This window comes from Pan paniscus, chromosome 3 (genome assembly GCF_029289425.2).
Source record: "Pan paniscus chromosome 3, NHGRI_mPanPan1-v2.0_pri, whole genome shotgun sequence".
NCBI classification, from domain to species: Eukaryota; Metazoa; Chordata; class Mammalia; order Primates; family Hominidae; genus Pan; species Pan paniscus.
The window spans coordinates 20,943,911-20,962,324 of record NC_073252.2 but is presented as its reverse complement, the minus strand read 5'-3'; the positions used below and the strand labels follow the sequence as shown (position 1 = coordinate 20,962,324).

Sequence of the window (18,414 nt, the reverse complement as noted above, 5' to 3'; positions counted from 1 at the left end):
AAGACTGATTTGAGGTTCATTACTTCCTCTAATTACTTAAAATGTCCCTTTTTACCTTTAGTACATCCTCTAAAGATGTCTTCAAGTATGTAGTTATCTGGCCCTGAGTAACAGTTGCCTAATTCTGCAAATGTGTCAGAATCACAGATAAAGGACTAATTTGCATATAATTTGGAGGGAAAAAGGCATACAATATTCTAAATATATTACAGCTTTCTTTTCTACCATGTTTTCAAATATAAAGTACAATGAAATAAATGACATACCAGAGCTGCCTTTAGCACAGGAATCAGTCTAGGTAGCAAAGGAATAGCTTTTTCAGGAGCACCTTTGACCAAAAGTAATTCTCTAAAACCCTCCTTTGACACAAAAGTGTATGGATGCTTAGTCTCTCTCAGACCCTGACAAAGACCAAGAGGAAACATGATTTACTACCCATTTCATTATGCTAATAACAGAAAAATTGAGTCTTTACTTGCTTAAACAAAAATCAAAAATTTCATTATTGTTTTCCTAATCATGATTATAATTTCAGTAGTTACAATTTCAATTACATTGAGAAACTGTGGGACAAAGGGTCCCTTGGTATCCCAAGGGAGACTGGTTCCAGGGCCCCCCCTCCAATGGATACCAAAACCCGTGGATACTAAAGTTCTTCATATAAAAGAGCATAGTATGTGCACATACTCCCATATACTTTAAATAATCTCTAGATTACTTACAATGCCTATTACAATGGAAATGCTTCATCAATAATTTTTATATTGTATTATTTGTATTTTTTATTTTTGCATTGTATTTTTTTTTAATAGTTTCGATCTGCAGCTAGTTAAAACCCTAGATGTGGAACCCATGGATGGGAAGGGCCAACTGTACATGAGACAGGAGTAATCTCTACTCACAGAAGGGAAGGAAGGGAGAAGAAAAAAAAAAATAAGAAAAAGGAAAAGAAAAGAAATGGAAAACAGGGGAGGCAAGAAAAAATATAAGAAGAAAGAGAAAATAAAATAGGAAGGAAGGAAAAAGCAGGAAATGGAAGGAGGAAAAGGAAAGGTAAATGAAACTACAGACAAAAAGAAGGGAAACTCGCTAGGATAATAAAAAGATTTTGTTATGTACACTCACTTTCTGAAAGCAGAGCAAATTAGTCTATGTTTATAACCACTCCTTTATGAATGCATGGCTATAAGATCCCCTACATTTAGTGATTTTATGACTTAATAAGTTTCTAAAATAAATTTCCTTCATATTTAAGTATTTTATATTAACGTATTTAGAAAGCAAGTATCATACTATATGCATTTTAAAGGCATGTTAAGATTTTAAATGTCATTTGTAATACTGAAATGCAGTATGAAAATATTTTTAAAAACTGTAGATCATATCTCACTATGCCTTTCACCCTAAATGCATTAGAAACAATTAGCTAGTACTCTTTTATGATTTAACCAATCATAGTGAGTCAAAAGGGCCATCTGACTTTTTTCGAAATGATAAAGCAAACCAAAATCAACAGTAAACCCCTTTAGTTTGACTAATTATCTATGAAGAAATATAATCAGCTGCAAAATCATGCTTAGAAAAACCAATTTTCAAATAATTTGTCCTTCAGACCTAAATATCTGCTTCCAAATAGTAATCAAACATTTCCTTTCCTTGAAGCTGTCATGCTTTTGAAAACCATCCTGCCAAGCACATGGGCGTCATTTTGGATCAAATAGCAGTGTCCTGTATCCTGTTCATTTTCGAGATAAAAACTCTCAGATTAAATGCTGAAGTGGATTTCAGCAGTGGTTCTTCTGTCACTACTTATCTGTTAGTAAATGAGGCCAGGAGAAAGATAAAAATCTACTCAATACAGAAAGAAAAGCATTGACATTTGGACAACAGGTATATAAAAGGCTGACTTTAAGCAGAAGTTAGAGTCCCTTTAAGGATATCCCAAATTAAAGCACTCCCTGTACAATATGATTAGCTTCACTACACTTTCAAAGCTATCACCAGTTTTGATTAGTCTAAAAAAAAAACATGGTTTGCTACCTGGTTTAAAAGGCTTAAGGTTTAAAAAATAAGGAAACATAACTAATTTTGTGTGTGTGTGTGTTTGAGATAGCATCTCACTCTACTGTGCCTGGCTAATGTGATTTTTTTTTTTTCTTTTTTGTAGAGACAGGGTCTCCCTATGTAGGTCAAGCTGGTCTCAAACTCCTGGGCTCAAGTGATCCTCCTGCCTTGGCCTCCTAAAGTGCTGGGATTACAAGCATGAGCCACAGCACCCAGCCTAACCTTTAATGCCAACCTCAAAACTGAATTTCAAAATAGGCTACCTATAAAAATACACTGCTTGTAATACTCAGCAATAAATTAAGAAAAACAAAAACTTACAGTTTTTGCTAGTAACTGGTTATTTTACTCTTAAGAGAGTAAACATATTTGGAGAATTAAATGAGGAACCAGAGATTTTGATGTTTCATTTTAATTAAGGAATCTCAATTGGCAAAATTACATTTTTCAGTTCTGCTCCCACTTGGTCCTCCCCACTGGTTTTATAGGAAAGGCAAATGATATTAACCTAAAAAGGCACTGCCATGTTTATAGAGTAAGTTACACAGTAGTAACTAATCTAAGTAAAACTATCAGTGAAAGAACTCAGGTGTTTTATTACTAATATCACCCAAACTCTAATCATTTGTTTCTTACTAATGACAACAAAACGATCCTTAACTTTTAAAAAGTAATTAAAAGTTTAAATACAAGACAACTGGTTAATTCATTTCCCTACTTCTAACTCTAAGAATAAAATTCACAGAAGATAGCAATGATTCACTTGAAGCTAAGACTCCACCAACATTTTTCCTGACACAAATGTTAAATTATATAAAGGAAGCTATCAAAAGTTTTTTTTTAAATAGTCTATAAAACCACCTCCATGATATTGTACTGGAAATGTACAAGCAAAGAGCTGGAGTATTCACCAGAAGAACATTTAGGTAGGTAGTATCAATTCCCTAAGAAACACATCACGTCAACACGATTGGTTGTACATAGAACCACTTACCACTATCTGACAGTTTTCAGTTTAATCCCTGATGTTTTCCTTATTTCACTAGTACCAAAAAATCTCTCCTCATTATGAGTCCACATATTTTTTTGAAGTAAGTACAAATATTTCATCTAGTTATCTACAAATCCCTATGCAGACTAATTCCATGTTTATAAAGCTGATTAATCAATTTCAAATAACTATATAAGAATCATAATTCATTCCTAAGGGTGTGTGGTGTTTCAATGCCTATTGTGTGCTTCGTTTTTCAAAGGCATAGAATGAAATTTACTGACAAGCTACAAAGTAGCATTTAATGCAATTTTTAATGTTTATTTTCTGATAAATATTCAAGAGATGGCATATTTACCTCAGCTAAAGTAATAAGAAGTGGATCAAATGAAAGACTTTCAGGAGGACATTCCCACTGTAATCTGTGTTTTACTGAACCATGTACCAATCTAAAATATAAAAGTTAGTGAATGCAACAAGAAAAATATAATTCTCTATTAAGCAGGGATAATCTAACATACAGTATAACCATATCAGATTTATTTTGTAACATGTAGGAATACCATAACTTTATATAAGATAGTACAAGGACATTTTACAAAGTAATGTCAATAATCCTACACATTCCTAGTCTTACAGCAAAAGTGACCCACATGTGTTACGGTTACAGTTTTGGTGCTTAAGCATGTTGCTGTCTGTGAATCTTAACACAGATATGCCAGGTGGTATCTTTCAGTGATATGACACAATAGGTAATCTACAGAAATGAAAAAATGCAAACAAAACGTAGTAATTATTAAAAATGTTGCACAAGGAACATTGTTTTTCAGATATAGATCATGTAACCCTAACACTAATAACCTGAAGGCTAAACCAAGTTTCATCTCTGTTAAAGAGAAGAAAACTGAGGCCAGGAAGGTAAAATGGCCCATTTAGGGTTACAAAGTGGTGGCCCCTGAATTAGGATTTCTGCTTCTTTTAACTGCTTTTTTTTGAGACGGAGTTTCACTCTTGTTGCCCAGGCTCAAGTGTAATGGCGCGATCTTGGCTCACCGCAACCTCCGCCTCCCAGGTTCAAGCAATTCTCCTGCCTAAGCCTCCCCAGTAGCTGGGATTACAGGCATGCACCGCCACACCCGGCTAATTTTGTATTTTTTTTTTTTTTTTTTTTTAAGTAGAGATGGGGTTCCTCCATGTTGGTCAGGCTGGTCTCGAACTCCTGACCTCAGGTGATCCACCCGCCTTGGCCTCCCAAAGTGCTGAGATTACAGCCTTTACTGAGGAATAACTAACACGCAATAAACTGCATGTATTTACAGTATACAATTTGGTATGTTTTTATGTACGAATACACTCAAGGAACTATCATCACAATCATGACAGTGAACTTAATCCATCAACCTAAATGCTTCTTTGAACTCCTTTGTAATGTTCTCGACTTCTTGACTCCTTTGGGCTTATTTTCATAAGAGTAAGACATCTCTCTAATATTGTTTTTACATTTTTGCAACAATAAGTTTTGGAGGGGTGGGGAGTAGAGAATTAAGAACCTTTAAATAGGGTTTCAATTCAGAATGTAAATATGAAATAACAATAAACTGAAGAGTATTTCTTGAGCTTATTTTTCACTCCAAATCCGAAAATACCATTAAAAACTAGATTTCTTGAATTTTGGAACAAAAATAAATAAATGTTGTGATTATTTCCATAATCAAAATAAAATTTTCTATCATCTACAACAGGCTAAAACTGGATGAACTCTGAAGAAATAAATGCTTTATAGAAATAAATTGTAAAATGATACATTATCCGTAGTATTTTTTTTTTAAAGTTCTGACATCTGTCTAGAAAGGTGGCAAGAATTATATCCAAAATGAAGCAAAAACAGCCATATGTATTTATTATGAAATATAAACAATTTCATTAAATTGACAACTTTCATTTTACCAACAAGATAGGATTTTTTAATTTGCAACTTGCCCAAGCCTGCAAATGCTTAAATTGATTATTTTAGAAAAAGGGTTCAAGTAAAGTTCTTAAACTGATGGTTTATCCATAGATCCCAATAACTGTATTTTGGAACTAGAATGGTTTTCTTCAACAACATCCAGGAATCTATACCAGTCCAAAAGAAAGTGTGAATAAAGTCATCTTTATTTCAACCTCACTAGTAAATAAAACTTACAATACATTTAAACTAAATATTGTATTCATTTTACTCAATGATTTTGAATAATTTGGTCAGTTATAAATCATATTGATTTTACCTGCAAGGAATACCTCCTTTAGAGTAAATAGCTGCAAATGCAGAAGGCGCTCGTGACTGTTCACCAAACTAAAATAAAAAATGAAAATATTACTATCACCTATACTTCTGAGGTCAGAAGCACACAGCCATTTTGCTTTTCAAACCGCCAAGCTGGTATCGAAGCGCACCGTTTCTACTCAGCAACACAGTTGAGAAAAACTGTCAATCCTCTCTCTACTAGAATACCACGACCACACTTGGTACATCTCTTTTTTCCCCTAACGATTCAGGATGCTTGAACGCGGCTGAAACCACATATGGAATGATAGTTCTTTCTACCTTCTTCCCCACTGTGACCTTTCAAGGTGAGGACTCTATGGAGAAGGGGTGTTAAGTACAGAAAAAGTATATTTGTTTTTTGCCACCTGCACATCTCCTACTTTGTGCTTCAGCCAAATACAGATGGCGTAGGTAGTCACATTTCTCCAAACTGGCTTTAGGCTTCTATAAAAAACAAAGGATTGCGCTGGGCAGGAGGGAGAGAATTGAAGATGGGGAAGATTCTCACAAATATATGCCTGGATGTATTTTCTTAGATATATAACTTCATAACCTTTCAGTTTTGCTATATATGAATAGCTTGATTTTATACCTACTCTTAAAGATGACTTAAGGGATGGTCAATCACAACAGTTAAACAATTACAGCATAAATAATTTCAATATAATTGATAAGAGACTTAAAGAGGATTTAGGAACAAAAAGTAAATATTTTATCACATGGTACTTTTAATATATAATCAAATGAAAAATAGTTGTCTAAATTACAAAATATAAATTGACCTGTTTTAAAGATATAACTAGATAATTTTTTTTAGGTCACACACAGTGGTAGTTTTAAAATGTGCTTAAAAAGTTTAGAATCAGCTCTTTTTTCCTCTGGAAAAGCATGAGTTTTGAGTAAAAGCACATAGGAGAAAATTCGTTCAAATTAAATTACAATAAAAGATTCATATCTGGCCAGGCGCAGTGGCTCAAGCCTGTAATCCCAGCACTTTGGGAGGCTGAGGCGGGTGGATCACAAGGTCAGGAGATCGAGACCATCCTGGCTAACATGGTGAAACCCCATCTCTACTAAAAATACAAAAAACTAGCCAGGATGGTGGCGGGTGCCTGTAGTCCCAGCTACTCGGGAGGCTGAGGCAGGAGAATGGCTTGAACGCAGGAGGCGGAGTTTGCAGTGAACCAAGATTGTGCCACTGCACTCCAGCCTGGCGACGGAGCGAGATTCCGTCTCAAAAAAAAAAAAGATTCATTTCCAAAATTCAATCCATGTTATGTGTAACAATTCACAAGACGAATGTTTCACTCATCTAGTTATAATTTCTGCTATAAAAGAAATACAAGTTTTAAAAATTATTTTCAAGTAACAAGCATATCCGATAAGAAAGTTGTTTGAAAAAGTGCTACACATATTGGAGAAAAAATTAAGACAAATTAGTACTATACTATCAACATATTTGACTTCTACCATCTACAAGCAAATGATCTTTCTTTTTGGCCCTTACAGGTCATGAAAATAATCCCTAAAATTTCAATATACCCACAAAGACTAAATTTCTGATTGAAATGCTAAACAATTCCTTTCTTTGCCTTTCAGTTTTATTCTAGAGATAATCATGGTTTCATCTTCCATGTTCCACAAAATCAGAATTTTTTTTATGAATAGATTACTTTTATCGATTTTAACCAAATTTTACCCAGTCTAAAGTGAAAAATGTTATCCCATTCAATTTTTAACAATTTCAGACCATATTTCAACTCTGCATTAATGTTATATACCATACTACACTGAATGAGCATTTCAAAAAATTTTTTAATTCAAATATTTAAAATATTAATGTGCATAAATCACAATAGTGAATTCACAAAAAATGAACACACCTGTTTATCAACAGAGTTGAAAAATCTGAAAGTTTCCAGCACACTAGATGCCTCCACTGCCTCTCCCAAATCCCTGCCCACCTTTCGCCCCAAAGGTGAACATTATTCTGACTTCCAACTCATTTGTTTTATATTGGTAGCTTTTACACATGCTTTTCTCGGGCCAAATTATTTAACTATTTCCCAAAACTTTCCTCGATTTTTACTAAAACTTAGGACTAAGGTCACTAAATATTATTAATTCAAAAAGTACTTCTTTAAAGAGAGGAAGAAAATTGAAGCGTCACCGTAAACTCCCTCAACTAAACATAAGCAAAGGAAGTGAGAGCAACAAGATTATTAGGGCCTTCTTCAGGTATTCAATTTCCTTGACACTGTAGATTACAGAAAAAAGCAAAGGAACATAGCCGCTCAAACTACTTGTCACTTTGCTTTTATCCAGTCGGACACTCCTTCTGTCTTGGAGAGCTCACTATACCTTTGCTTCCTTAAGTAACTGCCATACCCCTACCTACCACCACAGTCAGTCAGGAGCTTCAGCCACCCTCACAATCCCCTTCGAAGGCTGAAATCACTAACATCTCACCCTACCAAAGTTGGGCATGGGGCAAATAACACCTGGTGTTGTTGCACAGGTGTGTTCACTTCTGAATATTTTTACTGCATAAATCCCATGTTTATTAAATCTCATTAAATTGTTAGGAGAGGGCAAAAGAGGTTAGTACTACAACTAGGATTTCTGGTAGAACTAATTTACAGAACACAGAGGAAAGGTCAGAGACCTTTATGCAACTATAGAAGCACGAAAAGCATTCTGTGGCAACTGAATACAGTTTATTCATTGATATGGGGAAGTAAAACAACACTGCAAATAAAATCTAAAGCTAAAGTGCAATTTTCTATGCACTACAATGCGATATCCCAAACAGGTTAATGTCTATGTCTCCTTACCCCCATACTCACTCCCACATGTGACTGATTATCTCAGTTCTTCATCATAATAACCACATGCCCTTCTCTCATTATTAGCTCAAAACTAGCAAAGGGACAAAACTCAAGACAGCATCCAGCATTGTTCAATACTATGCGAAATGCCTTTTAAAAATCTACTGAGTTAGGAATAGTTTTGGACCTACCGGATTAATTGTTTTAGGGTTCAGTTTATCACTTGGTCTAGGATGAAGTTTTCTCGCAGACTCTGGAGAACTGGTTGACAATGAGGATTTGCTTCCCTGAACTGCATTCCTGTGTTTTATCTGTGTGCTTGATGATGTCCTTTGATCATAGTTACCTGGAAAAAAACAGAACATCAATAGAAACTAGGTACAAGCAATAAAGTTCACCCTGCATCCATCTGTAGCACAGAAAGTGCCATTAACAAACTTGACCTCTTCACTTAAAAACCAAAGCTCTGTACCTGTTGCTCTGTTTTTCAACTGTGTACCTCCAGAGCCCTCTGATTTCTGCATTGCTTCCCTTTCACTCCTGCAGTTTTAAAAAAAAAAAGTTGATTTCAAAATTTGTTTGGAGGGGCATTTGTTATCAATAAAAAGACAAAACCAGAACAGAGTATACAATACAGTAAAAGACACACAAAAAAGTTGATATGGAGCAAAATACTGGAAAAGACTAATGAGAAAACATGAAATTATGTCAACTTCAATAGTATCAATAACAGCAAAATAATCATCTCCAAGAAATGATGTACAAAAGTCAACTTTTTTTCCATTCAAATTGTCAAAATAAACTGTTAGAAACTCACTTCCAATCCTCTGACCACATTAGAAAACAAAGACTAGATTTCTGAAAGGAGTGGTTGGTACATTCCCTATCATCTTCTCCATCTTCTCTGGCCTCTGTATTTCCAAAGCTCCAAATGTTAACATGTGCACATCAAGCTCTACTTTTCCAGTGACATAATGAACTCTCCTACCCAATGTATCACAAGCTCCTTAAACTGAATATAACTAAAACCGAGGTTGTCACACTGAAGTTATTATGAACCCCTTGTTAACCCAGGGTACCACCAGTTTTCTGGTCCTCAGACTGAAAAACTTAGAATCACCATTGTCTCCTTTTCCTTCATTTCCTACACTCAATGCTACACGTGATGAGAAAGAAAGAGCTTTGGGCTCAAATATGGGTCTGCATCTCAGTTCTACCAATTATGAAATTTATGAATTTAGGCAGATTATTTAACCTCCCTAAACCTCGACTTCCTGACCTGTTTAAAGAGGGAAATAAAAGCCTGTCAAGGTTTTCTGGAGGTGCAAATGAAATTATCTCTCAAGTTACTCACCCAGGGAATATTGGTTCACTTTTCCCTTACACAGTTCCTTTTTTTCTGCTAATGGAGGACTCTAGTTCATACCCCAAGGTTTCTAGCTAATCCAATCAATTTCTACAATTGTATCTCTAGCAATACACACACACACACACACACACACTCATATACCCAAGTGCCTACTGGTATTTTTAAGCCAAGCTTCATTCCCAACTTCCATGAAGCCTTTCCTCATCTTGGTTTCTCAAATGTGTATTTCTATGGCATTGATTTCTATCCTGTGTCCTTATTTCTACTTGATTACTCTGTTCCCTCACTTCCACGACAATCTAGTTATTCTATTAGCACACGTCTCATTTTAATGCCTTTAATAATGACTGCCTCTCAAGTATAGTGTAAGATCTTCCCTTAGGACAACACAGATAAAGTCCTCTTCCACCTCCAAATGACACCTTTTCAAATATTTGATGGCATTAACTCTTAACTCCTTCATTTTTTCTTCTTCAGGATAAACACTGATACTTTTTAAAATGATTCCTCACAAGAAATGCTTTTAATTCACTTAACAAGTTAGAAATCCTCAAAAGGAGGACAAAGCTCCATGTTATAAAATTTAGCCAGATATCTCAAACATGATGTACCAGCTTAAAGTCTGATACCATGTAAAGATAAACTAAATGTAAGCTTGCTTCTGCACACTGAATAATTTCAATTTCCTTGATTTAATACATTGATCTCATTTATCTCATCCCACTACCAGCAGATGACTTACTTCCCAGTATCACACTTCACCTCCATTCCCAGGGCATTTTCTAATACTACGGTAATTAAAATCTCATTAAAGTTGTCAGATAATAGTCTAAAATAAGCTGAGAGAAGCTTTAAATATGTTAACCTACTATTGTACTTCTGTGATCATTCAACAAGTATTTAATATTGTGCCTGACTTCTGTTTTGAGAAGCTCCTGGAGGGGAACAACACAAGTTTCTATTGAAAAAAAAAAAAATGCATCAGTTTCCTCAACTCTATAATTGGGCATAATTACAGGAACTACTTTAAGTGTTGATGAAGACTAGTAAGAATATATGTAAAACAACATTTCCATAATGGGAGGCATACAGTAAGGGCCACATGAGTCTTAGCTATTATAATTTTCTTTACAATGGTACAAAGTGTTCTTCAGTATTACTATTACTAATAGTGAGACCACATGTTTTGTCGTTTTTAAAAAATCTGGCTTAACATCTTGGGCTACATCAATTTGAAGACCAGCTGAAGTCCAATTTCTCTTGATCATCAATTGTTAACAGCTGCAACAGATAAAAGCGATGCACAGCAAAGACGCGTACCCACAAACATAACAAGGGCATAGGCAGCCATATCAAATTATGATGCACATTTTTCAATACTACCTACCAATTCAGTGGAAGTTTTGGATGGAATTTTATGGCTAAATTTCTATCTTCCTTCAGGTCAAAAAGTTGTTCCTGTAACAAACTAATGGTGAGGTGTTGCATTATATTTTGAATGAGTTCAAAAAGTCACCAAAACTCATTTGAAAAAGTTTTAAACATGGTAGAAAATCGAGCTTCTACAGTTTATGAGTATACAGGACAACTTTTATGTACAATATATAATTTTCAGCATTAAACATACAGTAATGCAAACACGTCTACATCCCCTTTCAAAATCCTGTATTAGAGAATTTCTTTCCAAAACAATTGCTTTTTCACTTAAAATTTTTATCCTTTACCTTAAGGACAAATTACAGTTGGCTCTCCGTATATGCGGGTTCCGCATCTATAGATTTGACCCAACCACGGATACGGAGAGCAGACTGGAGGACTTTGGCATGGGTGGATTTGGGTATCTGAAAGAGACTGGGGGGAGGGAGGGAGTCCTGGAGCCAATTCTCCACGGACACCAAGGGACGACGGGAAATGTAGTCAATTTTTTAAAATAATATCCACCTGGAAGCATGCCACTGACAAGCCTGGAGCATGAGTTGTTTGTGAAAGAAAGCTTTAAAAATCTTATCCTTGGTAACCCTTTCAAGTGGTTTTTCATTAAATAACATGTAGAGGATGGTGTAAAGGAGCAGTGATGGGGAGAAGCGAACCTGTAAGAACTATTTTGTGTTACAAATATTATCAAGGTCACCGCTCATTCTTTTGCAAAACAAGATAAACATTGTAATTATAGATATTAGAATCCATAAATCCACTTAACTTCGAACACCTAAACTATGTCACAATATCAGAAAGCAAACAAACCACCCTATGAAGCCCACACATTCCCCTTAAAGCTTCCTTGGTTGCTACAGGTCATCTATCTACAAGGGACTGCGGGTGTCTGTGTCAATGGTAGGAAAGTGTACTTTCTATCATTGTTTGGGCAGCTGATATAGCCTATTTCTTTCCCTGTATGTACTTTCTCCCGTACTCAGCCTTAAGACCACTGAACTAAAACAATTCTCAGTCAGCAGAGCCCTGCTTTCTAATCCAGGTCTAGAAAGTTCCAAACGTGTAAGTAAGAGCCCCACTAAAGAAACCATGTTCCATTTGTAAAGCTCTGTCAAATTCTAAAAGACCCAGAGCCCAATAGTCACTTATCCCAGTCCCTTTTTTACCATAAAGTAAATTCAAAGGGCCAGTATTAGGGTCGCAGAATCTGCTTAGGGGTCTTAGAATCTATTTTCCACCTTCCCAGCCACCCCTCCCACACTCACTTCTAGATACTTAAAGACCAGTCCAGGGCCAAGATGCTATCAAAGTCAGCAAAAGAGGAAGACGCAGAAAAAAAATAAAGAAAAAACAGAGATTTTTTAAAGGGGCCGAGGGAGGAGTTTACCAGTTTCAATTAAGGTTAATGAAGGCTACTCTCGACTGACCCTCTACCCCAGGAAAGGAGGGGTACACTCCAAGCGCTCACGATCTCAAGGGTCCTTAGCAACGGGGTCCAGCGGCCCTAGCAACAGATCAGGAAGCAAGCCGGCTTGGCAGAGAGCGCGGACAGGACACCCGTACCCGCGGTTCACGGCTCCGTGGACCCGTTCCTACCGCGCCTCTCTCCCGCCGCGATCCGCACACCAGCTGCCCCCCACCGCGGGGGGCTTATGCCCGGCACTCGGTCGGCCAACAACCGCGGCTACCGCCACCGAGCGCCTGCGTTTGGGGAAATGAGGCTCCGCGCGGCCCGCCCCTGAACCTGGTCGCGCCGCGCAATGGCGTCAGACGCACGCTGCGTCGTCTAAACCAATGGTAAGAGGTCGCGGAGGCGCCCCGGAAGAGGGTTGCCCAGGCAACCAGGCGCCAGGAGTTCAGGGGGCAGCTCACGAACTGCGGACGCTGTCTCTGGCGACAAAGGGGCACCTGGTGGAGGATGTTTTTCGAATAAGAGGTCCGGAGAGCAGAGGGACGATGACGGGTCCGGAGAGCAGAGGGACGATGACGGGTTCCCAGTCGCCTGCGCCCTAGCCTCTCTTCAGTCCATGCGCTTAACTCCTAAACGCTTTTCTCGCACACTTAATACTCATTGTTCCTCAGCTATCTTACCCTCAATACTCGGAGAACTGAAGACTGTGAACTCCTCCCCCCGAGTCTTCAGGGGTGAGAGCCGAAGCCATCTGCATGCCCAGCTGTGGGATTTTCTTGTAGTTTCCTGTTCTATCTGGCTAAATCATAAGCCTAGCTGTGGAAATTCGTTTCCTGTCGTATTTTATGAATCTCATATGCTATTGCATTCTTCACAGTATATCCGCATTTAAATAGTAAAAAGCACGATTTTGTGCTCTACATTATTTTTAATAGTAAAAATATTTAATAGTGAAAAGCACGATTTTATGCTCCACATCATAACAAAACTGATGCTGCAGGAAAATGCATATTCCCTTGTATTGCATTCCACCAGCAACAATTTGGGTTGTCATAGTTAAGTCCAAGCCCTTTGGACCTGTCCACTGCACTCCTCTTTAGCATCCTCTACTGTTGCCAACCCAAAGCCCTAACTTTTTGCTTAGGTAACACTAAATTGGCATTGTCTGAGCACTCGAGGCTGTGTAATCCTTCTGTGCTCCTGTAGCTCCATCCTTGCTACTTGACCAGCACCCCAGAAGCATCTTCATTAGATTGTGAGTTTCCTCAGGATAAGGATTTTAACTTTGCCCTTTTTATTTCTCCAGCTTCAAGCATAATGCAGTGGGTATTCAACTAATGTCTTCTGAATGAATAAAATGAATTAATAAATTCTGTCTATGTCTAATTTCTCTAATGTTCTGTGAACCTTGCATACAAATCTAAGTTTTAAAATTTATTATAATGTATTTACCTATCTTTCTCACTAGACTGAAATTGTCTTTATTGCTTTTCTATCCCCAATGCCTAGCGCAATGCATGCTTAACTAACGTTTTTGAAAAGAAAAAGAATTTTTTTTAAAAAAAAATCTTATATCCTGTATCTTCAGCTACTTTTACTTTATAATCTCTCATCTCCAGCTTCCTCAAGACTTATTATATTTTCCTTACTTCTAGCATCTCCAGTGTCAGACTCAGTAGAGCTCCTAGTTCGTGACCTTTTAACCCCTCCTCCCTGGACTATAAGAATGATTTGTATTCAGTATCGCAGAGGAATGACAAGCATATGTGTTCTGGAGTTAAGCTATCTAAAACTCACCTCCACCCCTTATCAGCTATGAGTCCTTGTGGATGACAACTCCTACAAGCCTCAATTTCCTCTTCATTATTGGGTTATTGCGAGACTTAAATTTAAGAGGACAATTGAATACCTGACACATAGGAAGTACTCAATAAGTATTAGCTAGTGCAATTATTCAGGTGAAAGCAAATTAAGACTAACGTGGAGGACATCGTAAGTGGCAAAAGTCTCATGCTATCTGTTGGTGTATGAACCATGGACGATGATACGGATTTTTCAGATCTTTATAATAACGACAATTAGTATAAGCTTCTCCTAATCACAATTAAAACAGCCTCTTCTAAACTTTCTGTCATCATTTTAGAAAATGAACAGAAAACATGCTCCTTGGCATTGCAACTCTATCAGGATATTATGCAATAAGTGGTGGGTGCTTTCTTGAATACACTAGTTTGACAAGCCTGTGAGGCATCCAGGGGGAGCTAACTAGCATGCTGTTGGATCTGCTCATCTAGAGGGCAGGAAAGAGAACTGGGCATAGCTATAGATTTTTGAGCCATCAGCATATGTAGACGCTGAGTTGGGCGATAGGAGTAATACCTTCTAAGGAAAGCTCACAATATGTGAGAAACAGAGCACTGATTGTGGACTTTTGTCTTCTATTCAGGTTTTAAGGTTTAATTTTCTATTTAAGAGAGAATGGGATGAGGGAAAAAAGGTGACCTATTTGCCTAGCAATATAGTAAATGATTCTGAAAAGACAGAATATGCCATATATTTTCTGTTTGCTCTAATATAGGTACACTCTTCCCTTTGTCCTGTTATTTGCTCTGGGATGCTGATCAGCATAAACTATATCACCCAGGCTCCAGTGCCCTCTGGTTTCTGAATGGGTTTGGCTACTGAAGAACACTAATAGGAGATTAGAGAATTAGAGGAGAGTGAAGTCAGAGTATTCATTCTCCTGCTCCTATCCTTAGGGGGTTCCCTAAAGCTGGTCATACCCATAAGTGAAGATCACATCTTTCTGCTATAGTCTGATTGTTTCTGTTCCTCCAAAATTCATAGATTGAAATTTTAACTCCCAAGGTGATGGTATTTGGAGGTGGGGCTTTTGGGTGGTGATGAAGTCATAGGGTTGGAACACTCGTAAATGGAATTAGTGCCCTAATAATAGAGGCCTGAGAGAGAACACTCACTCCTTCCACTATGTGAGGACACAGTGAAACAATTTCATCTGTGAACCAGAAAGTAGTCCCTTACCAGACACTGAATCTGTTGATACTTCGATGTGGACTTTCCAGCCTCCAGAACCATGAGAAATCAATTTCTGTTGTTTATAAGCTACCCAATGTACGGTATTTCACTATAGCAGCCCAAATAGACTAAAAAACTTTCTAAATGGCAAACTTCAGTTCTAGGCACAAAATCTCAGAGGCTACTATCTCTAGGTTACTGCACTGTCTGTGTGGTACCCTGTACCTTTATAAATAAAATTTCTTCAAATTGTTCTATTTTTGTTACTCCATATTATGTAACATTATGAGTTAGGTAATACATCTAACCAAAGTAAACCACTCAGGATGATTTTTTTTCTCATTGTGCTGGTTCTCATTGACTTGTGAAAAAATTATTCATTATTTATTTACTTACATTTAAGTCACCAAGCATTTTTAAGAAAATATTGTCTTAATTCTTGTAAAGAAAATCTCTGCCTTTTTGTACAAATTACAGACAAAGCAATCATTCCCAATGATTATTCCCAAGTCCTATCATTGAGAAATGTGATACAAGAAATTTGTACAATTTGACAAAGCACACTTTGTCAGGAAACGTTAGACATCATCATTATAAAGTCATTGAGTGTCCGCTTGCACATGGAACAAATTAAGCAGTGATAATGGCTCCTCAGGTGAAAGCAAATGAAATCAACATGAGTGAGCATATAAGGTAGCATTGTCCAATAGAAAAGTGATGCAAGTCACATAATACAATTTTAAATTGCCTAGTAGGCATATTTTTTAAAAGTGGAAAGAATCATGTGAAAGTAATTTTAGTGGTATATTTTTATTAACCCAATATGTCCAAAATATTATCACTTCAACTTGCAATAAATATAAACACTATTAATGTGACATTTTACATTCTTGTTATTTGTGCTAAGTCTTCAAAAGTTGGTGTGTATTTTACATGTATAGCACATTTAAATCCATACTAGCCACATTTCAAATATTCAATAACCACAGATGGCTAGTGGCTACTGTATTGGACAGTACAGAAAGCTATGGCCACTGACAGTTGGGCAAACATAGAATGAAGTCAATAAATGTGTCAAATAGCTAGAGAGTACATACTGTTTGTACAACAAACTATTAGATGTTGGAGAATCAATCCAAATGTAAAGGTCATGAATTGGGTATGAACCTCAGACTACAGAGTCAGTGCAATTAACAACTTCCTTTATGGTTCATAGTAGTATTCAATTTCTTTTTACAAATGTCTTTACCCTTTCTCTCCTTGGAATTGTGTTGAGAGGATGAGGCTTGGAGGAGTGTGGCATCTGGTCCTCTGTTGTCATCTGCTAGGATATACGTACTTTGGTCTTTCTGGTCCTCAGTCATTTATCCTTCATTCTTGTAGATTGCTCATGTGTTTTTCATTCCAGGTTCTCATTGAGAGCTAATTCCAATCTCCTCTTAACTATCCAGGAGGTAGTCTATTCTTCCAATCTGAAGCCTAAGAAATTCAGCTGTTGGTTTCTACCTTGTAGAAACCATGGGAACCTGTGAGGTTGCCGTAGAGTCTTTTGTCTAGACACACTACAAGGCCATTTCTTCTCATCCTATACCCTAGGTTCAGGGGTATCTAGGGGCTTATTAGCTCTGGGGTATTGCCCTGGGGGGAGGATGGAGGATGGGAAGGACAGAGCATACTGTCTCTTTGCACTCAGATCTAGACCTTGACTCTGACTGATGACATATTCTTCTAGCTCTTCCAAATAATGGCTGGTCTTGACCTTAACTTTTGAAAGTCCAAAGTCAAGAATTCAACTTTTAGCATGAGAACTTTTATGATGACAACTCCTCCCTGAGGCAGTAAGCATAAAATAGTTCAGCTACAGTCTGCATGGAAAAAATGTCGTGGGGTAGCAGGAAATGTTGTTTTTACAGAAATATTTTATGACATTAGTTTATAATCTATTTTAGAATATTTTGTAGAATTGATGCCAACTTTATTGAAGTATAATTGATAAATAAAAATTGTAAATATTTAAGGTGTATGGCCAGGTGCAGTGGCTCACGCCTGTAATCTCAGCACTTTGGGAGGCTGAAGTGGGCGGATCACAAGGTCAGGAGATCGAGACCATCCTGGCCAACATGGTGAAACCCCGTCTCCACTAAAAATACAAAAATTAGCTGGGTGTGGTGGTGCGTACCTGTAATCCCAGCTACTTGGGAGGCTGAGGCATGAGAATCACTTGAACTCAGGAGGTGGAGGTTGCAGTGAGCTGACATCGCACCACTGCACTCCAGCCTGGTGACAGAGAGATACTCCATCTCAAAAAAAAAAAAAAAATCAAGGTGTACAACATGATGTTTTGCTATACATACATTGTAAAGTGATGACTGCAATCAGGTGAATTAATATGTCCACATATATATTCACTATGTGGATATATTAATGGTAACTATATGAGGTTACCATTTTGTGAATATATATTAATTATATAATATATATTATTATATGTAATATATAATTAATTATTTATATATATCCACAAAATGGTAACCTCACATAGATACCATTTATTGGTAACCTCACATAGTTACCATTTTGTGTGTAGAATGAGAACATTTAAGATCTACTCTTTTACCAAATTTCAAGTGTACAATGCAGCATTGTCAACTAGAGTACTATGCTGTACAATATATCTCCAGGACTTATCCCTCCAGCCTAAATGAAACTTTGTAACCTTTAACCCAGATCTCTTTATTTTCCTCATTCCCCAACTACAGATTTTTAAAAAATTCTGAGGTGTTAAGTCAGAATAAGATACTCTTTAATGAGTATTTTATTCCACTTAGCTCAGTATAACCAATTAAATTGACAGTTAGAGGTAGATAAGAAAGACATGGCATTTCTCCTATGTCCATTAAAAAGCAAAACATCAACCACTGTTCAATCAGTTCCTTAAATGTTAAGTAATTAATTTCTGTTCTGCTGATCTCA

At 37.0% G+C, this 18,414-nt stretch overlaps 1 protein-coding gene across 13 annotated transcripts in view; it reads right to left on the bottom strand.

Annotated features, from left to right (window-relative positions):
* PACRGL (parkin coregulated like) overlaps positions 1-12,771 on the bottom strand; it is a 54,334-nt gene extending 41,563 nt beyond the window's left edge. For 2 of the 13 annotated variants that reach the window (XR_008625104.2, XM_034959540.4), the window contains exons 1-8: positions 12,382-12,770; positions 11,285-11,411; positions 10,948-11,028; positions 8,664-8,731; positions 8,383-8,537; positions 5,323-5,390; positions 3,414-3,504; positions 267-401 (exon numbers count right to left, since the gene is read on the bottom strand). Coding sequence is in view for 4 of the 13 variants with exons in the window: in XM_034959540.4 (XP_034815431.2) it covers positions 267-401; positions 3,414-3,504; positions 5,323-5,390; positions 8,383-8,537; positions 8,664-8,731; positions 10,948-11,028; positions 11,285-11,331 (645 nt within the window). In the remaining 9 variants the exon portion in view is untranslated. Of the gene's footprint in view, positions 1-266; positions 402-3,413; positions 3,505-5,322; positions 5,391-8,382; positions 8,538-8,663; positions 8,732-10,429; positions 10,519-10,947; positions 11,029-11,284; positions 11,412-12,381 lie in introns of those variants that run through there. The other 11 variants (XR_004671315.3, XM_055111239.3, XM_055111240.3 and 8 more) reach the window with 10 other exon arrangements.
* Between the last annotated feature and the right edge of the window lie 5,643 nt (positions 12,772-18,414).